The following is a 25,958-nucleotide window of genomic DNA, read 5'->3' on the forward strand; positions in this document are numbered from 1 at the left end:
AATGTGATCATCTGCACATATTTACACCCATTGCTTCTAATCCTAAATATCCTTTTATTATTTACAGACGACTCAACAAATCGCCAACGTTGCAATAAACACGAGCGCAGGACAAGACGGAAGCACTACTCTACGCCCTGCATCCCCCTTTACAAAGATGGCGGCTACGGTCCTACTGTATCGCGTTAACATCCGCCCGACACAAAGATGGCTGACCCGCCTCCTCCAAGTTGAGGCGTAACGGTCGTTCGCGCGTTAGTACGCCGCTCTAGTAATCAGATCCTGTGCGTCGTCAGTGAAGTAGCAAATCGTGATTGGCAGAGAGGCGATCACGTGAGGCAATTGGGACTTTGTTGGCGGAAATAGTAGCGGGGTGAATAATAGCTGGGTGGAAGGTGAGTGTGAGGTCTTGCAGGAGAAGGAAAGTTTGGGGGGCTTTCCCCCCTTAGTCGTATTTTGCTTGTTGAAAAACAGTTCTGGAAGCAAAGGGGATCAGAAATGGGAATGAAGAAACGAGTACCTCTGAGCCCAAGCACAATGGAGGAAATTAGTTCAGATGAGTTTTCGCACAATGTTCCTGGTCTCCTCCCAGCTTTCCACTTCAAAACCCTCTAAAAGAGTCTTTTTGAGTTAGGAAAAGGAAAAATTGTGTTAACCTACTGCAGTTTATCTAAAGATGTCTTAATACTCTCTGACTGACTTTTATCCCGTTATTTGCTTCTGTGGGGCTGGAGAATTGTAATACTTCGAGGTAGTCCTTAATTTCCTACAATGCGGGCTTTCCTCCCGGAGGAAATGCTGTGTAGGGTTGTTTCTTTGTAATTTTACGATAAGCAGCCGCTCTGGGGATGGGGCTTTCAGTTTTAACAACAATGAAAGCTTTCGTGGTTCAAAGATTTTATGTCCTGCAAAATCTTTAAAAAAAAGAACCCTGCCAAGGAAAAGGGGTTTCCTTTTCCTACATAAAACTGCAGAGATTATATCTGCATATTGTGGTTAGCCAGAAATTAGGTTATTTGGTTGTCTGAGTGAGCTGTGTGAATCTAGCTAATTGTATTTTTTGAATAAACAAAACGTGGCTTTATTTCAAGTGCTTTTAAGTCACTTCAGTCATTCTAACTTTAAGCACAGTGTGAAAAATAGGTCACTAAACTAGAGGAAAACTCAAAGATTAGTATTTGTCATGCCTTTGTTTGAAATGTTAAAAATATTGTAATCAGCAGCTGACAGAATGACTAAAATTTTGCACTGATAATCACTGTTTCCATATATATCAGTCTGTTTCTGAGGTGAACGTCTTACTCAATTTAGGAACATGTACATTTGCTTCATTAGACAAGACTTACATAATTCATCTTGAAGAAATTTGTTAGACTTTTGTTTTTTAAAAGGGACACAGAAAGGGACATTAGTTTAACAGGCTCTAAAAGGGAGTTCTCAGCCTCCATTGGAAAATCAGGTTTTGTGTAGTGGTACAGAACCTGGATTCCCAAATTCAGTAATAGGAAGATATAGCTCACCTGATGTGGAAAGCTTTCCATCTTGTTCCGTGGTAATTCTTTTAGCAGGAAGAGCAAGTTTGAGTTGCCATAATAAAAACATCGATATAATTCAGTATAATGAAATAAAGACAAATGGACGTATTTGTGATATAGAAAAATGCTTTATCATAATGTTCCTTAAATGCTTTTCCTTGTTCCATTGTGATGCAATAATAATCTTCCCCTAGAAGGATGCAAGGCTGGGTTAATAAAGTGAGAAACAAAACAAATGTTGCTCTAAAAATTCCAACTACAACTTTCAAGACTTGCTGGCTTTTTAATATTGTTGAATTGGATTTCAGTTCTTCTTTTCCCATGTATATTTATTTATAGATTGAGTAGAAGACTGCTGCTTCTCTCTTTCTCTCTTTTTGGTCTTGTGCAAGTGAAACCATAAAAAAGGAAAGTCTGAATAAAAATTAGGCACGCTTCTTCTTGCCATCCATTTGTAGACTCAAAACAACTCCATACTATGAATCTTTGGCATGGAATCACTGAGGAAAAAGAAGCCAAGCATAGATTATGTTATGTTGTGCTACAACTGTAAATAAGTATACAGAGCTGAATTTGTTCAAATATACTAGAGACTGGGTATGGTTTCCCAGTGTTTGCATGCCAAGGAAGTGTGTTTATATGTAGCGAATCAAAATTATTTGCCATTTTTTCTTACAAAAATATGTACCCTGAAACCAAATAGAAGAAAGCAGAACGTAATTATGCAAACATAAACTACAGCAACTCAAACAATCTATAACATCATTTCAAATAGTACCTCTATAATCTGCCAAAATGTTTTTGGTTCAAAATTTACTTTCAGTTACGGAAAGAATCAAATTATATCTCTTAACAGATCAAATAATATTTATATAATAGAATCTACTATTGATTGTGTTCTTGTAATGAAGAATTTTGCCGTGCTACAAAATGCACTGATATCACTGAGAAGTCTTTGCAGCGGAGAGTAATTTTGTGGGGAGCTGCTCCCATGCCAAGTGAAAAAGGAAGTTCATCTGTTGAATGGCATTATGATCCAGTAGAGTATAATACAAGGAGAACAGACATGTTTTCTACAAACTAAATCTTCCAGAGCTAAAACAGAACCCCCCCCAAAATCAGTACTACTGTGTTCTTTGCACAATAGCCAGTGCCATAAATTACCTGTAACTGTAAAATATTTAATCTATTCAATATAGTTTGGTCTAGTGGTTAAGGCTCCAGGCTAGAAATCAGGAGACTGTGAGTTCTAGTCCCGCCCTAGGCATGAAAGCCGGCTGGATGACTTTGGGCCAGTCGCGCGCTCTCAGCCCAAATCACCTCACAGGGTTGTTGTGGGGAAAATAGGAGGAAGGAGTATTAGGTATGTTTGATACCTTGAGTTATTTATAAAAATAATAAAGGTGTGATAAAAAAAATCTAAAAAAAAAATTACAGATGACTCACATTGTATTAAATATTTTCTGTATTAAAATGGAATTGATGTGTTAACCTCTCTTAATAGGAGTTTGACTTCACAACCAAATTGTTAGATCTATAAAGGATGCAAGGACACTAACATTTCTTTTTTCTTTTTAATTAAATCCTATTCAATGTAGACTTATAATATGGAAATAGAATGCGCAAGCCAAGCTTTCCTGTTCGCCTAAGCAGCCTTTATGTCATAAAGGACCATTTCTCAGCCTGTTGATCTCTGGTCCTCTTGTTTTGGTTACTTAGTTGCTTCAACATTGAGTGAATTTATACCTAACCAGAGTTCCCCAATTTGGTGCCCTTCCAGCAAGCATGTATAGCATAAGTCATGGGCACCAGATGGGTAAGACTGATCCATTTTCCATCATTCCACTGATGGAGAGAATAAGGAAATGGTTGTGCTAGATCAGAGTTAGTGAATGTCAGCGATATTGTGTGAATGAAGAATTTTTCTTTCTTGCCAGCGTATTGAAAGAAGATTGTTTAGGGCATATTTTAGAGGCATGCAGTTCTTTGGACGACTTATGCATACTCTGAACAGTGTCACCCACTTGTTCTCAAACCCTTACCGGGTAAAGGAGGTACCTCTAGCAGAGTATACATCTCGGAAGCAGGTTAAACAAGACGATAGGATAGTCCTGTATGAAAACAGTTCAGCTCGATCTTGGGACTGTCTACTCATTAACCCTCAGAATCAAACTTCTGCCTTCCGGTAAGTAACTGAGATTTTTTTTTTTAAATTATTTTACCTTTTATCTGTTTGTATGGGGGTTGAGAGCAGAGAAATATGGAAGTTCTCAAGCTCTCTGGAAGAAGATCTGAATGATGGCTTGGAAGGCATGTAAAAGAAGGGAGATATGATTGCTTTTTGTTCCTGGTTGCTGTAGGTGGGTGAACTGGCTTTCTCCATAGCTGACACAGAAATGAAAAGGACTGGGTTTGTTCCTAACTGCTTGATAAAAGGTGGTTTGTTTTTTGCAAGCCTACAAAGAAATTAATAGTATGTGCTTTAGTGCTACTAGTTTCTTAGTGAGATACTACATAATTTTACAGGCTAATAACTTTGGGATTATGTACAAAGCTGGCAGTGATGAGAGAACATAATATTTTTCCTGTGCCTTAGGAGGGTTACATTTTGTGAAAGAATAAAGAATGAAAGTATTTTAACGTCCTGTTGCCATGCAATTTTCTCTTTATATTTGTGAATGATCTGTTCTGCTTCCTTGTTTCACATTCTTTTTATTTAGAATCAGCTTTTTGTAATTCAGTCTGTGTGGAACTGCCCTTGAAATAGATTGTGAGGTGCCTCAATTTCTCTCCTCTGAAATCTCAGGAGTTTGGGAGATTTTTTTCTCATTTTGTGGCAGATGCATTGACTGCCAGTTTATTTAAGCCATAGAAAGGCAGATTATAAAAGTTCTAAAACCATTTCCTTTGTAGGCTTTTTCAAGCTGACAGTGAAGCAAATGCAACTGAATATTTTGATCTGTACACGAAGCTGTTGCGTCCCTTTTATGAGAGCTATCACGATCCTTTGCCTCTGGAAACTTTGCAGCACCTGACAGACTGTTTTCGAAGTCACCCCAGTTGGTCACTAGCACACATAGCTGTAGAGACTGGACTTCTGGGAAGCTTCCGACACAATCTCATTCTGAGGTATGATGTGGGATAGAATTTTTGTGCCAAACTTATTTACATAGGCACAAAACCCCCAGACTTCATATATAGAGTAATCAAATCTGAGCTTACCAATAAAGGAAGAGATCTTAGGGTCATGGTGTATACCTTGGTGAAAATGTCAACCCAGCACACAACTACTGGGGGAAAAAAAGACAGATATCATGTTGGAATCATTGGGAAGGGAATTGAAAATACAACAGCCAATATATAAATCTGTAAAAAAAAAAAAAAAAAAAAGGAACTAAAATGTAAATAGTTAGAGCAGCTCCTCTACAAGGAAAAACTACAGTTTGATTTTTGTTTTTTCACTTAAGCAAAGATGGGTCAGCAGAGGTATGACAGAGTTGTATAAAACCATGCTTGGAGAGAGAAAAGTTTTTCTCCCTCTCTTTTAACCTTAAAACTCAGGCTCATCCATTATAACTAAATATATAGAGATTCAAACCTAATAAAAAGAAGTATAAATTGACTTAAAACATATAATTAAAATGTGGAATTTGCTACCATGAGTTGCACTGATGGCCACCAATTCAGATGGTCTTAAAAAGGGAGGGAACATATTGACACAAGAATGGGCTTTCAGTGATTACTAGGTTTGATGGCTGTTCGCTATCTTCATCACCATGGACAGCGCACCCTTCAATGCCAACTGCTAAGAAACAATGGTGGAAAAGGCTTCTGTCCTCCTGTCCATGCCTGTTAACTTCCTGAATGCATATGGTTGGGCAGCATGTGATAGAGAATGCTGGACCGGATGAACTAATGACTTGATTGAGTAGTTCCCTTCTTTGTCTTTGGTACAGACTGTTGTATGAACTAGTTGGCTGTGATTTATTCAAGAAACTATGTCCAAATCAACAGTAGTTTAGCATGACGTATGAACCCAGTTGTTATAAGCTCATTTAAGCCAAACTTTAAGCTCATATATTTTACTTTTTTTTTAGTGAAATGAAATAAGGTAGCCCAGAAAATGTAGCAAATTGCCTGTTTGAACAAATCCCCTAATATGTTACACTGATACATGGTAATAAATATATTAAAACAGTACATTATACTATTATCTGAATACAAATCTGAGTTACTGTAGAACAGGGTTTCAAACAATTGAAGTAAGATCTAAAAATTGCTCAGAAAAGTTACAAGTTCCCAATTGTTGATTGATTGCAGATTAATCAGAAATCTACCAGTAAATAAAAATGTGTCTTCTGCCTATGTGTGGTTCAGGATATTTCAACAACAAAGTTCTAGAGTCTGTTGTATTTTAGCTCTTAAATAAAAAGACTAGAATTTTTAAAGGATCTTTCTATCCTATTGAGTTGTAGTGGAAGCACAAATGCTTTACAAATGCACAGCAATTAATTTTGTAATATGCCCTGTATTATAATAAATAGAAGAGCAGCAGCATAAAAAAATCAAGTAATGCCACAGCTTTTGAAAGAAATCAGTTGGGTAGGCTCGCTGGTTTTGTACCTATGTGTCTGACTGCATACACAGCATTACTCTATCTTTGTTGTTTTAGCTGCATAAATAGCAACAGTTCTGACAATGAATGCACCCCGCTTCACTTAGCCTGCCAAAAAGGTGACCTTGAATGTCTGAAGGAGCTGCTGGAGGAGTGCCATGCCCATCTTGATCTTACAGACAAAAACGGAGAAACTGTCTTCCACTATGCTGTTCGAGGAAGCAACCCAAAGATTATAGAGGTGAAGGTTTAAAAGAGTTTCCTGCTTGCAGGAGAGAAGCATAAGGTAGAATGAAATGGTATACAATCTAAGAAAGAGGGAAATGGAGCTTTCCAAATGTGGAAGAGCTGAAACTGGGCTGTTCTACTCTTCTTCCCGATGTAACCTTGTTCGTAATTTGATAAAGTACAGCAGAACTGCAAAATATGAGATGCACGACCCTGTTCTTGTCTTGAATTGTTCTGTACAGGGAGAGTGAAATTGTTTTGGGGGAGTGACCATGAGGGAAGGAAATGCTTAACTCTTTTTCTTGCCCACAACCTCTTTAATACTTCTCAATCTATCTGAACCACAGGAGAAGAAGTTTGCATAGAGAAAATGTTTAATTTTTGCCTCACCTGTCCAATGTCCCCTCCTGTCCATCAGTTCTGTTTTCAAGTGCTCCCCAATCCCCAAATTCCCATGATGGGCTTAAGGGTCTGTTTGTAGAAATAATGTGCCATTCTGAACACTGAAGAAAAGTAAGTAGTAACTGTTTTAGATGATGAGAAGCGTTTGATGATTTGCAGTGGAGTTCTGTTTTTTCAGATATAACATGAATTTCATATAGGACCAACATTTAGGTCTGATATGGTCAACAAACAGTTCATTTAAAGCTAAAGTGCTTAAAAATAGATATCAGATATATTTGAACCAAAGATGTCCATCAATATTTGCAATTACAATAAATCCTTTACTAGTAGTAAGATAGAATAAATGAAAATTAAGTTTATTTTGCAAAATAAATATATTTGCAGGTGATGCACTAGTAATACTTTTATAATCATCATTACACTTTAGGAGACTTTTCTATCCTATTTTTAGATGGATAATGGAATACACAGTAAAAGAAAATATTTATTTAGCATTAAAGTGGAAACTTGGAAAATGAAGTATTTATATAAACCATGAAGGAGAAACCAGTTTAGCATTTAGAAACTACAAATGTTCTTAGAATAGCAATCATCTGTAAAATTTTGAATTATTATATGAAGAGATTTATAGAATATATAAAATAATGGGCAAAAATATAACATGAAAAGGATAATAATGCTTACATACCTAAGAAGAATATACTACCAGACTGTTTCCAGAACTGCAAACATACCAGTGTATCCTACTGTAAAGAATGCATATTAGTTGATTCATTCCCTTCTTAAAAATTGGTGACATCCTTATCGAGATAAATGCTTTCTCTTGCTTACATTTCAAAAGGTTTGAAATGACTATGAGTAATTCTAAAGCATTCCCTTGGATAAAGATAAAATGCTGACTGGGAAATTTGGGAGAACACATCTTGAAGGAGGAGGCTGCTTCAGAGTTGAAAATCACAAAAATTGTTTAATTGTTCAGCTCCTGGGCAAGAAACCAACTGCTGCTTTGGACCATCTGAATGATGAAGGGCAGAGCGCATTGCACCTGGCCTGCCAGCTGGGCAAAGAAGATGCAGTCTTCTCTCTTCTTAAGGTTCATGCCAAGTGCAATAACTTGGGAGCGCTGGGCTATCCTATCCACACTGCTATGAAGCATTCTCAGAAAAGGTAACTTTACTAGCTTTGTCAAGATCAGAATATAAGGAATTCTGTAAATAGAAACACTCTATATGCTATCCAGCTGTACTGCATATGCTCTCATTCCCCTTCACATTAGGGTCAGGTGAGGTATATCTTTATTCAAGTAACCTAAGTCATCTATGTGATATTGCTTCCAGATCATGCTTGCTTCCCCAGGCTTGTAATTCAGGCTTGCCTGATTTTTTTGAAGCTGGTCTTGATTTGATTCCCCAATGTAGACTGCATATTGAACTAATGGTGATTTAAAATACTACTTGTATTCATCATGTACTTGGCCGGACACTTTCAGATTCCATCAACTAAGACCTTAGAGAAGGAATGCTGTGCTAAAAACAAGGAACAGAATATCACTGCCTTCTCCAAACTACCATAGGTCCTGAAGAAAGAAAAATTATTCCCCATTCCCACTCAGTGCAAAAGGGAAATAAAATATATGGCTTTTATCCCTCTCCACCTCCAAATCCATGTTTTATTTCCTGCTGAGGGCATTTGTCTAAAACCTGAGTGATTCCTGTGAAAGCTTCAAAACCATCAAACCAGCTTTTCCACTGAAATATCTGGTAGGCCAACTGAAATCACAGAGCCAAGATTCAGAGTGAGACAAGAGTTACAAATAGGGAAATGGACTGTCTACAAGCTCAGCAGAGTACATCTTTGCCAAGAAAACAGCTTTTCTCTGGTTTCAAAGCCAGGAAAAATCCGAAGCCCTCCAATCCAGCCAAAGTCATGCAATTGCATACTTCCAGAATTGGTTTCAAACTGGAAAAAGTTGTTGCATGGAAGTGTCCTCAAAATATACATCTTTCACACAGACAAAACTGGCAGGAATTTGTCTGAATTAAAACTGGTGCTTTGTAGGATGCTAATCTTGTACCCATGTTTGTACTTCTGAATGTTGCTGCATGGTGGCAGAACACCCAAGAGTCCTGGGAGTGTCCCTTCACAGTTAAATAGGTGGAGAAATGCCACTGTTGCCTTAAAAGACTGCTGTATAACATGCCAGCTGAGGGGGAAGGGGCAGGGAGGAGTGAGATGTGCCAAAGAGCACCTATTGTGCACAGCCCCATCAGTTGGGTCACAGGAGTGGAGGGGGGGTGTTGTCTCCACAGGAAACATATTTAAATATGTCTATGGTCCCAAAGGTTTCAGCAAAACTCTTTAAGATGGTCAATGGGCTCCAGGAGATTGTGGCAGAAGACGTAGGCTGACAAAATCTGTGGGGCAAGCAGTGAAGATCCACGGTCAAGGTAACAGTGCAGCAGATGGTACAGGAAGGCAGGGAGGACAAGAAGAATCAGCACATGAGTGAGCATGAGTGATAACAATGCAGTGAAATCAGAGAATATAATTCAAAAGCATGGTATTACAGGGTTGCTTAACTATATTATGGAATTGGCTATACCGCATTCCCACCTATAGTCTTAGGGCTCATAATGTACCTTGTGTGCTTGCTGCTGGACCTTTGGAAATAATTCCATTCGTACTGAAAATGCAAATATTTATAAAGCTGCCCAGGACATCCTTGTTGCATTTTTTGTTTACTTCTGCTTCTTTTTTCTTCCAGGTGTGCAGAAATCCTCCTTGATAAAGAAATCAACCAGATTCAGTTTCTGGACCCACGATACGGTGGTACACCCCTTCACTGGGCCAGAAATGCAGAGGTGAGAAAGTAGAATATCATTGGAGATGACAGAACATTTATTTTTAATTTTGCTTTTATTAACTGGGAACCTTCTTTTCCTGGGAATTCCTGTGGGTAGAAGCTCTTTTCCCCATTCCATTGCTAACTTTCCATTATATACAATCTTGATGGGTTCTGGGTCATTAATATCTGTGTAGAACCAGGAGACTTGCAAACATTTCCCCCCTGCCATTGTGTGAAGCAGCATTTGTTGAATTTCAGCCTTAAGAATCCTCCTTCCAAAGCAGCCTCAATGACTGGACTTGCAGAAGAAAACTTGCAACCAAGATGTGCATAGAGTTATGCTTAGAAGTACAAGAGAATTCTTGAGATCCTTTAACAGTGAAAACAAATACAAGTGTTCAGTGATCCTGAGTGTGCTTTTTTACTTAAAAATATCAGTGCTCTGCTGAAAAAAATCAATGTCCATCTAAGTATGCAAGAATAGCATATTGAGCAGAAGTATCGGCAATTATATATATTACTATATATATAGTAGGAGTAACATCCCTCCTTCTGTATGGAACTCCTGTTCCTCCTTCTTCCTAACACCTATAGAGAGAGACATACCTAGTATTAACCATCCAAAAACCACAAATCAAATATACAATAATGCTTGCTTCAAACAAAAATGCTACTTGATAGAGAAAAAAAAGTACCCAAGAACGATAGCTTAAGAGAAGATTGTAGAACAGTCAGCTAAGAAATTTTTAAAAATTTGGCTATATTTTTCCCACTGAAGAAAATGAAAAATAATCTTTTTTAAAAAAAATAAAAGTGCCATTTTATGCAAGCGTTCCATCTTTTTATAAAAACTAAGAGGAATGATTGATTGATTTACCCTTGTAAGTCTTTTGATACTGATATGATACCTCAGTTTTCTTCTTGGGGTGAATTCTTGGAAATTTCAAACACAATGTATCTTAAAATTAAGCAAAATTGATATCTAAGCCAAGCCCATGAATTACTGAAAAAAAATCTCTTATGTTATAGACATCTCCTTGATTTCATGTCTCAGATAAGAAAGACTCAGTGCCTGGGTACACAGTTGCTAGAAACCATAAAGGGATTTGTTCATACCTGGGATGAACAAGATTGGACTGTTACAGGGCTGTTACAATTAATTTCCCTCTTCCTTCCCTCTATATCCTAGAAGGAATAGGAATATCCTATTCCTTCTAGGATATAGAGCTGGGAATTTCTACCAGCTCTATATCCTAGAAGGTTCATCACATTAAGGAACTCTATATTGGCAGACAATATAGAGCTTTTACTTCTATGAGGTTTTGGGGCATGCAAAAAGTTGTTATACAACTTGAATAGATGGAAGATAAAAGTGCATCTTCTAGAAAATCTGAGTGATTTAAAATCCATTGTGCAGACCCATGACTCCTGATTATTTAATTTAAGCAGTGATAAAATGAATTCCTTATCCACCCAGTTATATTGCTCAAACACAGGTGAAAGATCTGAAAAACGGGGAGTGGATTTTTGTTTTGAAGGATGGTGAGCTTTGTTCAATTCTGATAACCAAAACAAATTCCAAGGCATAGGATTTATTAAATGTATGTCTTTTGCATCAGAATTCAGTAGGCTAATCTCAGAATTCTGGTTAAAAAAGTAAAAGTAAAATTCATAGGTGTAAAACTGGTTAATTTGGTTGTCCAAGGGATAAGTACAGTGTCTTTGGTTCTTGTTGTCAGAAAGTGGCAGAAATAAGAAAGGTTGGGCTTCTGTGAAAAATTTTCAGAAAAGTGTTGCTATTGTCAACTCTGTTCTTCATTTTTACACACTAAACCCTATAAAACTAAGTATGAAGTGAAAAGTCAATGGAACATGCAAGAATAACTATTTTGTAGGTTGACTGAAATGCATTTCTGGATGCCTTTCTTCTTGTTATGTAAATAAGCCTAGATAGTAGTTTGGAGAGAAATTTTAATCTTACCAGTCGAAGTGCTATAAACTGACCACACTTTTGGAGATGATGGTGATGATGATGATTTATTAAATTTGTATACTGTCTGATTCCAATGACTCTGAGCAGTTTGCAGCTATGTGCTGGCATTTTTTTTCCTAAATGGATTATTCCACTAATGAGAATACAGGTAGTCCTCAAGTTACAATGGCAGTTGGGACTGCAATTTCTATCACTAAGAGATGCGGTCGTAAAGCACAATGACACATGACTATATTGCTTAGCAATGGCAATCCTGGCAGTCCCCGCTGCTGTTGTTAACCAAATCCCACCAGTTGTTAGCTGAGGACCCACCCCGATCCAAGCCATTCCTGGCTTGGTCCCTCTCAGCCCTGAGCCTTGGTAAGGTAAGGGACTGCCTCCTATTCAACTCCTCCCACCTGCCTATCTCCCCCTATCTCTGCCCTTTCCCCTGTGGGCCTTGCTGGCCTTGCTGTCCCCAACTGACCTTTGCCATCATCCTGCCGCTACTGACAAGGTGTGCCTGGCCTGGCCCTTCAAAAGGCAGCTGCTAGCTGCACCCAGCCTTCTTCTGGAGGCCGTGCCCACCTCTTATCCAAATTATGTGCAGCCTTCTCGCGAGGTTCTGGAGGGCATGCGCATGAAATAAGAACTTCTTCCATGTACCTGCCTTCCAAAACCTCATGAGAAGGCCACAGGCAATTTGGACAAGGCCATGCATGATTTGGACAAGGGGTGAGTGCTGCCTCAGGAAGAAGGCCTGGTGCCGCCAGTAGCTGCCCTGTGAAGGGCATGGCTGGGCGCACCTTGTTGGCAGCAGCAGGAAGAAGACAGTGAAGGTCAGCTGGGGGTGGCAGGGCCAGCAAGCATAGAGCAGCCAAAAGGGCAGAGATGGGGGAGATAGGTGGATGGGGGGACTTGAAGCAGCCCTGCAGTTGTAAGTGCGAGCAGGCTGCCAGGTGCCTGAATTTTGATCACATGACTGTGGGGGCACTGCAGTGGCCATAACTTCAGGGACTGGGCATAACTACCATTCATTCAGTGTGGCCATAAGTTTGAATGGTTGCTGAATGAATGGTCGTAACTCAAGGACTCCTTGTATAGGTGAATGGTCTGGTAACTACTAGATGAAATTTCTGTAATGTACTACAAATATTTAAAAGGACTGTTGGACCAACCTATGATCTTTGTCTCATCATGAAAAATATCATAGAAGAAGCTTTTGGAAGAAAAGAAGGGCACATGCTGCAATTCCTATTCGTGATTTCTCCCCTTATGGCTTTAGATGACCCGGTTGCTTATTGAGTTTGGCTGTGAAGTGAACATCCTCAGTGCAACAGGAGAATCAGCCCTTCATATTGCTGTGAGGCGTGGGCGTTTTGATTGCACAATGGTTTTGTTGACACATGGAGCTATGCCTAATACTAAAGAGAAGGATGGCAACACACCACTTCACCTGGCCATGCAGGTGGGCCTTTCATCATTTGGATATTTTTTCTAGCAGATGGGATATTGGGAGAGGAGCTTTCTTTCTAAAATGCAGAGAGCAGACATGTGCACAAGGTAATTCTGGAAGAACTTTGAATCTTTTGCAGTAGAAAGCCTAAATTTCTTACTCCCAGTTTTCTAGCAGTAGAAGTAACATGTTTAATCAATCCAATACTCTTTTATATTTGTTTATCTCATCACCGCCATTCTAATCTAGGTAAACCAGCTATTCTCCCCAAAGAAGGTTGGAATTCCTGACCTGTTTGGGATGGATAAGCCAGTTGTCAGTTTGTAGTGTGGCTGCTGGAGAGGAAAGTCTATATCTAGTCCTCCCCAATTTATTTGGCTTCTGAAGGGCCATAAAGACCTGGCTATTCAAGAGGGCTTTTGAGGATGTGGAAGTTTAGCCTACCTCCCCAGGGATGGCACTGTCATATGATGTTGATGAGAATAACGCAGTGTTTTTAACCCAATGTTTGATATTCTTTAAGCAGCTTTAGACCTACAGGAACTAGTGACATAGAAGCACAAACAAACAAACAAACAAACAAGATGGTAAAATGGGCGAGCATTTCAGTGTAGCCTAGTAAACTATGGATGGAGAGAACTAGGATAATGTGCTTCCATTAACAAGTTCCTTTCTTCCCAATAGCAAGATCACATAGAAATGATCAAGGCCCTTATTGTGTTTGGAGCAGATGTGGATATCCCCAATGATTTAGGGGAGACACCTGGCTTGGTGGCAGCCAGGACAAGCAAAGGTAAGAGGAACTTGTAGATAGAAGAAGGGGGATGGGAGGGTCAATCTTGGTCTACTCAACTGGATTCTGCTAACATTGTGAACAGAATCCATGTGTACATAAGCTGTGGATTTTGGGGTTGGGGCATAGATCTGTACTTCCCAGTGAAGGTCTGCTGTGGAATGGAGGTTTAGAATCATAGACAAGTCACCAACAGTGGAGGGGAGATGTAAGAATCAGGCCCTAGAGCTACCTCAGTGAGTTATTAAAATTGCTCTCTATTGCCCGTAGCAAGCATATTTACCTGTCTTTCAGATACAAGCTCTTCCCAGGTACGTGAAATTGGTGACATAATTTTTATTTATTTTAATAATTTTCTATCTAATGCATGTGATTCCTGCCTCACCCATGCAAGGTGCCAACCGGAAAGTTCTTTTAGATCTGCTGCAAATGATAGGGATTGAACGCTGCCATCCACCTGGCATACCTACCTCATCATCATCCACTTCCATCTTCCCAGAAAGACCACCAGCCCCACGGAGTTCTGGCCTAGGTAACATACGACCTAGCTCTGTGCCTTTCTTTCCTTTCACTCTCTTGGACCACTTCACATCTTAGGATTTCCAATATGGGATTGCACTTAGAATAAGAATTCTTATGTGTAAATGAATGCCAGTGTACACATCCATGTTGCCACAATCATCATTCCTGATGATTACAGGTTTTTCAATACTGTGTGGATGTGCAAGAAAACTGGTCATTGCATTGGAGCAATCAGGCAACCAATCTTGTCACTACCTACCATGTTCTATGGTAATCTACCCTGTGATACATCCAGAGACTTTTCCTTCATGTTCTTACAGCTATAGAAGAGATAGATTAATAAGTAGCTCTTGAGCTAGCAGATAGGATTGCTATATTCAATAGGAACAAGGCTCTTATAAGCATTGCATACAGGGAAGGATTTGGCAGGCATGACTTCCTGTCACTGATTATGGTGACTCTGGAAAGGTATGCCTGTCACATCACTTCCTTCTGTGCAATGCCTTAAGAACCTTGAAATCTATTGAATCTGGCCACTGCAGTAACCAAGAGAATACATCTTAAACTTTTAGTTCTAAACTGTGTCTGTTCTATCCTGAAAATTAGAAATTTTATGTTTTGTTTGTTGCTCTGTGTCTTTCTAGAATTCCAAGACATCATCCATGTTTCAGCAGCTCTTGGCAACTTGCTAAAGAAACCAGATGTGGTGGACTCTGCCCCTCAGAAGAGCAGAAAGTAAGCAAGTAGAGTCAGTGAAAGTTACACTGGTGGTCTAGATCTCCCTGCACTGAGAGGATCCAGTAAAGATGCACTGAATTCCTGGAAAGAAAGGATCCATGTCTACTTTTTCTTTTCTGTGGCTCAAATGTACTCTCAGGAACAATTATTTTTGTACATTAGATACATAATGTATATAAACATTAAGCTATCTCCCTGAGGCATCTGAATGTGAAGAACAAGGCAGAGCTATTTCTGGGGTTGACACTTCCCTTCTTTTCTCTTTTCCCCTTCTCTAGCCTGGACCGCCTCCTGAGTCTGGACGGTGGGGGTGTCCGGGGCATTGTGCTCATCCAGTTTCTCATCGCTATAGAGAAAGCTGCAGGGCGTCCCATCAGAGAGCTCTTTGACTGGGTGGCGGGGACTAGTACAGGGGGAATTTTGGCCCTGTCCATTGTACATGGTAAGGAGTGACGTGAACAGCAAATATTCCCATGTGAATAAGGAAGCCTGGGATGGGAATGGTCACTGAACTGGGAAGAAAATGGGGGATTGCTCTTCATAAAACCTGATCAGAATTGGGCTCCAGTTTTCTTGTCAAACCACCTAAATCCTTCTCATTGCTGTGTTTGTTTTACAATTTTGCTAGATTTATAAATAAGCAAGCTCAGTTATTTTCTAGTTAATTTTTATTTCTGATCTTTGGGCAGGTAATTAACATGCATTCAGCCTAGAAGAGGGCTAGAGATGGTTTTTTATTGATTAGGTGCAAAAGATCCAAGAGTTCCTGATCCAGAAATTGAGATTCAATGTAATGCTTCCATTCCTGGAGTTAGATAGAGTGCAACCCTAGTTTACCTTATGTTACCTCCACCTTAGATAATGTGTCATTCAGATATTTTTTTGGATTGGTCTGCCCATCAGACAATTCTTCAATTATTCTTTACCTCCCTTCATCAGAAGCTCCTATATTTAATCATGTAATTAAACCATTTAGTCCTCCTGGTCTGTATTCTAAATGACCAAGTATTTTTCTAGTTTTTCTACCAATATTCCTCTAACAAAGAGTAACAGAGATTGAATCTGGGATCTCCTGCATCCAAAGCATGCAGTATATGGATCTTTTACACATTTCCATGCAGAATGGCTCACGTTTTCATTGCACTTTTGCATCTGGCATAGCTTCATGTATTCCTTCCTGCTATTGAAACATTCTTTTCTGATGTCCCCTCTTCTATCACACATTTGGTGATTCCACACATTGCACAAAACATGGGTTTCCATGCTTCTACCAAGATGTTTAGATAATTTCCTGCCTGTTTCTATCAGTTGGATTGGATCTGAAGGGGTTCTCCAGGAAACCAATAATTCCGTTCTTCTTCTCAGAGAAGCCCATGGACTACATGCGCTGTGCATATTTTCGCATGAAAGATGAGGTCTTTCGAGGGTCGCGGCCCTATGAATCTGAGTGTCTTGAGAATTTCCTGAAGAAGGAGTTTGGAGAGCATACCAAAATGACAGATATCAAGAGTCCCAAGTAAGTCAAAATGAAAACTATTGGGAGGGCTTTCTGAATTCCAACCCCTACGTTTTAGTATTTAGCTCTGCTGGCCATCTATTTACCTCCTCTAGGTTTCTGTGAACACAAATCCAAGGCGTGACCTTAAGGTACATAGCTTAAACTCTTGCTTAATCAAAGTAGGCTTGGGATCTCATCAGTACCTAAACAGTAGATTGCCTGGCAAAATTATAATAGCACCTTGTGATTTATAGAAGAACGATAACATACAGACAAAGCTGTCTTAGTTTCAATGATCCATCTTTCTTACAGTTGCCTACTTGGTTTGGTAATGAGGCCATATTCTCCAGTAAAAGTATTTTTCAGCAGGTACTACCTGATCTCCTTTAACTAGGGGGTTGAGTCAGTCACCTTCTGCCTGCAGGGGATAAGTATTGCTACTGGGCTATGGTCTCTGTCTTACAATGAAGTTGAAATTTTGTCTGGCTTAACCTTTTACAGGGTCATGTTGACAGCAACACTGAGTGACCGACAACCTGCTGAGCTCCACTTGTTCAGGAATTACAATCCGCCAGAACGAAGAAACAAATCTCGTTTCAGGATGATAGGCTCATTTCAAGCAATGACCAGGCCAGAAGGTAAAATTCTCACAGGACAGGCACTGTTGTGCTGTGGGGGGGGGAGTGGTGAGAGGTAGGGGGAACCTGTGTGGGGCACATAATTCTCCTTATTCACCACCTTGTAAGGAATTGGACCAAACAGAATAGTTGTGCACTTAGCATATATCATATTTGGAATGAGTATGTACTACATATCCTAAATAAGATTGAAAAATGTCACTTTCCCATAATCTTCTGCTTATAACAAAGTAAAGACTGGTTGTATATGCAGCCGTATTTCTCTCCCATCACAAGGATAATTTCTGTGTAGGAAAAAAGACATTTGGAGCAGCCCTAAGGCTAAAAACATGGTGTTAGACAACTTTGCTAAATATTATAAAGGAAGATACGTTTATGAAGATTCTCAGTCATCCAGGTGGAATTGTCTGGAGGTTGAGTCATGGCAGTTGGACTTCTTTTCTTTTTGGTTAGAGATGTTTTGCTACTTGTCCAAGCAGCTTCTTGGACAAGTAGCGAAATGTCTCTAACCAAAAAGAAAGGAAGTCCAGTTGCCATGACTCAACCTCCTGACTATTATAAAGGAAGCATGCATGGAGCCATCAGTGTCATTGTCTCCTATTCACCTGCATTTGGGTTGCCAGCAATTTTGGGGTAATATTTGTTATGCACCATAATGTTTTAGAGTGTACTTTTTATTTTTTGTTCTTCGTTGGATCTGTTGGCTTCACCACTACCTCCAAACCTTTCCTTGAATTGGAATTTCTTTTGTTTTTTCCATTTCAGAGACAGGCAGATAGCTAGATAGTCTCTCTGTGTTGTGTATTATAATATTGATATACATTATTCTTGCTGACAAAATAGTCACTGCTTTTTGTTTCCTCCTCATAGATCAACTGGTATGGCAGGCTGCCCGCTGCAGTGGAGCTGCTCCAACATATTTTCGGCCCAGAGGACGGTTTCTAGACGGAGGGCTGCTAGCCAACAATCCCACTTTGGATGCCATAACTGAGATCAATGAATACAACAAGTCTTTAATCCAGAAAGTACGGGTTCATTCTGCAAGAATATTTGTTAAAGACATGCTCTAATTTGCAGTGCAATCTTCTAAAATGTCCCAAGAGTGAACCCATTTTTTTTGTCCAGAGACAGTATTTTCTCTTAAAAGGACCAGTTAGGTTTCTAAAGAATTAAGAGAGTGATGGATGTCCTGGGTGGCTAAAAGGTGAAATGTTTCAGTTGGTTTTGTTGCTGTTTAGCTGTGGGGCAAGGGGGGCATAAAGTAGCACTGCTGGAAATGAGGTGTTTTGCTGCCTAATTTGGCAATATAATATGTGGGTGCCCCAGATCACAAATGGGATCTAAAAGTAACTAGCAAACAGCATAATCAGAACATTTTCATAAAATCCCCTCAAAGTAAGCTGCATCAACCAATTTCTAATAGAAGCCACATCATATAGCCAGCACTTTAGTTTTATTGCTCTTTCTCTTTCTTGCTGTTTTAATATTTAATATTTAATCCAAGAAGGGAAAGATGATAAGGAGGCAACACTAAAATTGGTATTTCAAATTAAAAGCCTGTGCACCCTCAATTTCTGGCAAAAACATAATGGAGAGAGGGACATTTTTTTAATTGGAAAAGCATTCCAGAACCAAGGTACCAGCATAAGACCCTGTTGTATTTGTGCTCTGATAGGATTTCTGTATGAAAGCAAACAGTTCTCAAGGATACTTGATCCTAAGCCCTTAGGGCTTTTTCACACTATAAGGTGAGAATTATATGCTTTGATCTGTGATACATGGCATGAAACCTTGGTTGCTGCAGTTTGGAGCAACTGGAGTTTCAAAAATGTCTGCAAAGCTAGCCAGAGAATTTTGCAGTAATCTGCTCAGCTAGTAACTGAAGCATGGATTGTCATAATCAAGTCTGACTTTTCTACAAAAGATGTGTTGGCAAGGACCATCATATGGTCTCAGGGAAAGGAATGGTCTCCTTAAGGTTTACCAAGAAGGAAGTCTTATAAAGTTCAGTGGGATTTGCATTTTCTTTTAAAAATGGCAAGGCGACACAAATATCAAACAGTGATTTGCAACTAAATAGGTTCAAGCTTTGTGAAAATTTTTGCTGGAATAAATGTATAGGACTTCAAGGAGCTATTTAACTACCAGTCAGTTTTGTGAACAGGTTAAACAACTCATTTGCTAAATCTCCATACCTTTTTGAAGAATGGAAAGGAACAACCAGAATAATATTCCAAACACCTATTTCACATGAACTATGTATATGCCTCTTTAGTGCAAAATTCAAGCAAAATATGAGAACTCCTGCCCCCTTCATCCTTGGAGATTTGAAGTAATTGCTTATTTTTCTTTCCACCAATCCAGGGTCAGGGTGACAAGGTGAAGAAGTTGGGAGTTGTTGTCTCTCTTGGAACCGGCAGAACACCAAAAGTTCCCGTGAGCTCTGTGGATGTCTTTCGTCCCTCCAACCCTTGGGAATTGGCCAAGACTGTCTATGGAGCTAAAGAACTGGGCAAACTGGTGGTGGACTGTGTGAGTATGAGATGGAGAACAGGGATCATGATGCCAGACTTAAGGCAAAGATTTCCACATTTTGGAAACAAAAGGAATGTTTTGGGTAGTTCATAATATAATAACAATTCAAAAGCCCAACAAATGTGAAGAAAATGCTGCCCCTGAAGTGATGCTGACGAATGTCAAGGGAGATAAATCCCCTTCAGTGTCGTCCAGTCTGATATTTGTGGCATTTGAGCCAAGAAGGAAAATAAATCTGATTATAGTGCATTTAGTGTGTGTGTGTGTGTGTGTGAGTGTGAGAGAGAGAGAGAGAGAGATGCTTATGAAACTCAGCTTCTTTCATACATAGGCCTCAATATTCTTACCTATTCTGGTCTTGGCTAATCTTACTGTCCTTTGAAATTAACATTGCTGCTTTCTGAGATATTTTTTGCTTCTTCCTCACTATGATTAGATGGATTATAAATTATGTAATGTAATAGAACGTTCATAAATATTTTATACTGCTTTCCAAACAGTCCATCTGATCCACAGGATCTATTCATTTTTTAGTTTCCTAACAGATTTCCTTGCTTTTTGTCCAACTGATGAAAGCTTTCCTCACATATTTTTAGAAATTTGGGAATATAATATTTGCGACCATTTTTATCAAGAAACAAATGCTCTCCTTTATTATGTGTAGATTTTTTTATTTTTTTCTTTTCTTTTTCTACCTTATTAAGTAGGAAATTCTTTCTACTTTAAGTCAAAGCCTGCTATAAAATTATTCATCTATTTCTCCAGCTTTCTTTTAAAACTCCAATAGCCAGGCAGCAAATCTTCAATGTAATACTAAATCTATTGTTTAACACCCCCTTGGCACCCCCCCCCAATAACAAACTATGCCCCCAATATATGATATATTGGATTTTCTTGGGCTTTTTCAAAATTAGAGTATTCATGGTTCTGTCTGAATCCAGTATGCAATTAAGTCCAGTTATAGCACTAGATGGTTAGCAGTTTTGTCTTACAGGAATTGGTAGGAAGCTAAAGCTAGCTCCCCCCTACGTATATGATCTCAGAAAATATAGTATATTTTCATGTAGCTTTAATATGGTTTCTTGCTACTTGATTCTTCCTTGTAAAACTATAAAGGACATGACCAAATCCTGAATGCAAATAATGTATGGTATCATCATCTGATTAGCCCACCGGTAACACAGTATAATCATTAACAATTGCTTTGTTAATCTAAAAGGAAGGTCTTTAAATTTTAGTCTCATTCTCAAGAAAGCTCTGCATTATCGTATGTTTCATATCCAAGTTTTCCTTAGAATTACATTATCCAAGGTGTGCTTGTGTAAACCTGCTTGTTTTTTCTTTTGAGTTTATTTTACTTGTGGTACTAGAAATTTGTTTTGTGGAAAAAATGGCGTACTGTGAGTAATGCTGTATTCATTTGTTTTATTTTTGCAGTGCACAGATGCAGATGGACCATGTGTTGACCGTGCAGTAGCCTGGTGTGAGATGATAGATGCCCATTATTTCAGGTATGTGCAATGTACAAATAGGGAGGCGGCCGGGGTCTTGGACGGGATCGCGCCCATGCAACCTCTCTTGCCACATCAGCCCCGACACTCCCCGTGGTTTACGGAGGAGTTGAGGGTGCTGAAGAGGGTCAAGAGATGTCTAGAGTGCTGCTGGAGGAAGACAAAGACCCAGTCCAACTGAACACAGGTTAGAGCCATTATCAAGGCCTACATTGTGGTGATAAGAGTGGCGAAGCACCAATACTTCTCCGCCCTTATCGCGTCCGCAGAGTGCCGCCCGGTGGCCCTGTTTGGGATTGCTAGATCCCTCCTTGGTAAAGGGGATCTAGTGATTCATTTGCAGGGCTGCCTGGAGGAATTTTCAGAGCATCTGCAGGACAAAATCGCTCAGATTTGTTCCAGGTTAGACTCTGAGCATGGGGCAGGGTCTGGGGAGATACCAGGGGATCGTTCTTACCCAGTTGTCTGGGAACAGTTCGATCCTGTTGTTCCTGAGGAAGTGGACAGGATCCTCCAGACTGTGAAGGCCACCACTTGCCATTTGGACCCATGCCCCTCCTGGCTGGTGAAAGCAGCTCGGGAGGTGGCATGTGGTTGGGTCCAGGTGATAGTTAATACATCCTTGCGAGAGGGAGTGTTTCCATCTGCCTTTCAAGAGGCGTTGGTGCACCCCCTCCTCAAGAAACCCTCCCTGGATCCTACCATACTGGACAATTTCCATCCAGTCTCCCACTTCCCCTTTTTGGGGAAGGTGGTTGAGAAAGTGTTGGCATCACAGCTCCAAAGGGTTCTGGAGGAAATGGATTATCTGGACCCTTTCCAGTCAGGTTTCAGGCCCAGTTATGGAACAGAAACGGCATTGGTCGCACTTATGGATGATCTCCAGTGGGAGCAGGATGGTGGAAGTGCAACCATCCTTGCTCTCCTTGATCTCTCAGAGGCTTTCGATACTGTCAACCACGGTATCCTGTTGGGACGACTCAGGGAATTGGGGGTGGGTGGCACGGTCTTGTGCTGGTTCGCCTCCTTTCTCCAGGGCCGATCCCAATAGGTGGTGATAGGGAGCGAGCGGTCCCATCCTCGGCCCCTCCTTTGTGGGGTGCCGCAGGGCTCGGTTCTCTCTCCGCTCCTTTTCAACATCTACATGAAACTGCTGGGTGAGATCATCCGCCATCATGGGATGAGGTATCATCAGTATGCTGATGATATGCAGCTATACATCTCCATCCCAGGTGAGGTAAGTGATGCCGTGACCACCCTTTCGCGGTGCCTGGAGGCTGTAAGGGTCTGGATGGGGAAAAACAGGCTTCAGCTGAACCCTGGTAAGACAGAGTGGCTGTGGGTTAATGGCTCCTCTGTATCCAGGACTTTGTCATCTTTGGTGCTGGATGGGGTAGCACTGCCCCAGACAGACCCAGTGCATAATTTGGGGGTCCTCCTGGACTCACGGCTCCTGCTTGAAGAGCAGATGGCAGCTGTGGTCAGGAGGGCCTTTGCACAACTTCGGGTTGTGCATCAGTTATGCCCTTTCCTGGATCAGGATGCCCTTCGAACAGTCACTCATGCCCTTGTTATTTCCCAGATAGATTACTGCAATGCACTCTACATGGGGCTACCCTTGAAGAGTATCCGGAAGCTACAGCTGATCCAGAATGCGGCTGTGTGGGCTATTTTTGGAGCCCCAAGAAGGACCCATATAACACCATTGTTCTGTGAGCCGCGTTGGGTACCAGTTTGCTTCTGGGTCCAATTCAAAGTGTTGGTTATCACCTTTAAAGCCCTACATGGCATGGGACCAGGTTACCTGAGGGACTGCCTCTTCCCCATGACTTCAACCTGTCCCACCTGATCACACAAAGGGGGCATGCTCCAGACCCCCTCAGCAAAAGAGCTCCAACTAGTGGGGTTCCAGAAGGCAGGCCTTCTCTGCTGTAGCCCCCGCCCTTTGGAATATCTTGCCCCCGGAGGTGAGATTGGTCCCCTCACTCCTGGCCTTCTGGAGGAATTTGAAGACCTGGCTCTGCCATCTGGCCTGGGGTGGGGAGGGAAGACATCAAGTGTGGGGATGGCTAGCCCCTGAGAGGCCTGGCGTTTGCTGTTCTGAACCATCAGGTTCCTAATAAATAAATAAATAAATAAATAAATAAATAAATAAATAAATAAATAAATAAATAGTCTAGTATAATACTGTGTCAGAAAAATCAGAGTTTGAACTTGTGAATGTAGTTTCAGAGTATGAGCCTATATAGTAAACAAGGATCACTAAATAGTGGCTCTATCAGTCACCATTAGCTGAGGGTAAAGCTGCTTCACAGCTGAAGATTATTATGCATTTTGGCAGCCTGTATAGGCAAAGGTAGGCAAGTTCTAAATCTCAATATATGCTGCTGAGCCTGTAGCTCAGCATCTTCATCATTGGTCTTGTTGGCAGAGGCTGTGGAGAATGACAGTTCAGCAACATTTCAAGAGTCACAAGTTCCCTGTCCTAATAAATAAACATAATAGTCATTTTCTAGGGTATTTTCTGCTTTTCAGGTGTTTATATAAGAGGCCCTCATAACTTTTTAATGGGGCAGGATTCAGCTGAGAAGGAGGGAAATATTACCCAATTATCCAGTGTCTGAGCTACAGTCAGCATGTTTGGTATGAAGTCAGGTTAGTTTTAGTTGAGTAGACAAGACTGTGAGACAGGATAATGCAAGGACAGGAAACAAAGTTTAGATGCGGCAATGGCTCAGTCCTTGCTGTAGAGAACTTCTCAGACTAAAAACTAGGGAAGAACTCAAATATGTATATGGAAGATGAAAATTGTATTGGCCTCTTCTGTCACTAGGTTCTATCAATGGTATCCAAAAAACATTGGGGGGCTTTTGGAATCTGGAACTGAATGTCCTATGATGCACGTGTTGCACCACATTGTTCTCAGTGTATTTTATTTTATTTTATTTTATTTTATTTTATTTTAATCAAATTTGTCACCGCCCATCTCATTGAACGACTCTGGGTGGTTTACAAAACAGTTAAAATCAATTAAAATTACAAAATTACAATAATAAATAGAAAATAAATAGATCCAAGAATAATTGGCAATCACTCAGGGAGCGTCATCGAGGCACTAGCGACCCCCAGGATTGGGTAAGGTTGTTACTACCCCACGCAAGCTGGCAGAGCCAGGTCTTTAATTCTTTCCAGAAGAAAAAGTATTTTGTTTTCTCTGTTGTGCTCTCCTCTGTTGAACACTTCTTTGCCCTACATTCCCATCTTCAGTTGCAGTATATAGACAAAGTGCTGCTCTTGTTAACACCTTCATGATGCCCACAGATTCAACCCACCTTTGGAGACAGATATAATGCTGGATGAGGTCAGCAATACAATCCTGGTAAACCTGCTCTGGGAAACTCAGATCTACATTTATCAACACTGGGATAAATTTGAGCAGTTGGTAGAGCAGCTTCTAATTCAATAAAGCTTTGTAAAGATTTTTGGTACAAATAATGCTTGCCTTGAGCTGTGGCTTGGATTATCAACGAGAAGTAGCAGATTCTGCTGGCCAGCAGCTTGCCCCTTGTCTTCGTACCAGAAAATCAAGTGGAAGAATTTGAGGATTGCTCCCATCAAAACATCCCTCAGCTGTTCTATATCCTGTGACTTACCTCCCACCCCCACCCCAACGTGCTGGTACAGCAGTAACCTTAAAGCAGTGTTGTCCAAACTTGGCCGCTTTAAGATGAGTGGACTTCAACTCCCAGAATTCCCCAGCCAGCCATGCTGGCTGGGGAATTCTGGGAGTTGAAGTCCACTCAAAGTGGCCAAGTTTGGACAACACTGCCTTAAAGGGTTTAGTAAATTTCACTTTCCTTGTAGATCAGAATTGGACTATTCCTGCTCCTGCCTGGAATCTAAGACTAGTTGTATGCTGTGGTTTAATTACTGTACCTTTGTATCTAAGGATATACATGAGGTTTTGAGTATTTTAAATTGCTCTTTTCTTCCTGTTTACAAGTCATGTCCTGAGTTTCTGCTATGTGGAAGCTGGAGATTTTTTTTTTTCCACTTGAGAAAACTTACCATTCCCTTTCAACATTATTGGTATTAGGCAAGCTCCTTTGCTCATTCTAGACCAAAGCTGTTCCTAAATATTTGTTCTCTTACTTCAGACTCCTTTTTTCTGACTTCTCCTACCCCTGAAGGAGTCATTTTGCTACAAAGGAGTTCTGGAAGAATGGAGGACAGGGGCTTCCTCCTAGGAGGCAGGGTCTCACAGCCTTTGACAGTCTTCCCAAACAAAGACATTTCTGAATAAGGATGAAAAATGTAGGTATGGGCACAGATCAAATTAAACTACGTTTATGAGGAGACCTTTGATTGACAGAGTCAATAGTCAGGCACATGTTTTCATGGTTGGTTTTTGTGTTTTCTCATACTCTCCCTTCTTATTGCATTACTTTTTCTTCCCATGAATGTTTATTTTTCTTGTTTTGTTTTGTTTAGGCAAAAAATTTAAGATGCTGCTTATTAATAAAAATGTACTGTTTTTCTAAGTTTTAGCTGACTTAATAGGATGCACTGGAATTGTTGAAAAATATCCTGATAAAGTGAAACTAACAGGAAATACTCCATTCCCCCATTGTTTTCATAAGCTATTTCAAATGAAAATTATGTTGATG

General features: G+C 40.2%; 1 protein-coding gene across 3 annotated transcripts; it reads left to right on the forward strand.

Moving 5' to 3' along the window:
• Positions 1 to 274: 274 nt before the first annotated feature.
• On the forward strand, positions 275 to 25,341 carry PLA2G6 (phospholipase A2 group VI). 3 transcript variants are annotated; one of them, XM_088141039.1, is made up of 17 exons: positions 275 to 395; positions 3,473 to 3,720; positions 4,449 to 4,664; positions 6,208 to 6,391; positions 7,763 to 7,950; positions 9,548 to 9,644; positions 12,886 to 13,068; positions 13,741 to 13,849; positions 14,244 to 14,381; positions 15,016 to 15,106; positions 15,388 to 15,551; positions 16,475 to 16,625; positions 17,109 to 17,245; positions 18,116 to 18,270; positions 19,610 to 19,777; positions 21,218 to 21,291; positions 24,613 to 25,341. In XM_088141039.1, the coding sequence occupies exons 2-17, from the start codon at positions 3,512 to 3,514 to the stop codon at positions 24,755 to 24,757; spliced, it is 2,409 nt and encodes an 802-aa protein (XP_087997165.1). In that variant the 5' UTR covers positions 275 to 395; positions 3,473 to 3,511; the 3' UTR covers positions 24,758 to 25,341. The 3 variants fall into 3 exon arrangements, with proteins under 3 accessions (XP_087997165.1, XP_007433520.3, XP_087997166.1); XM_007433458.4 differs by having other exon boundaries at positions 21,218 to 24,742; XM_088141040.1 differs by lacking the exon at positions 14,244 to 14,381 and having other exon boundaries at positions 21,218 to 24,742.
• The last annotated feature ends 617 nt before the right edge of the window (positions 25,342 to 25,958 follow it).

Source organism: Python bivittatus, unplaced genomic scaffold (genome assembly GCF_059951505.1).
Source record: "Python bivittatus isolate LINGU-HERP-01145 unplaced genomic scaffold, Pbiv_v1 ctg000330_np1212, whole genome shotgun sequence".
In the NCBI taxonomy this organism is placed as follows: domain Eukaryota; kingdom Metazoa; phylum Chordata; class Lepidosauria; order Squamata; family Pythonidae; genus Python; species Python bivittatus.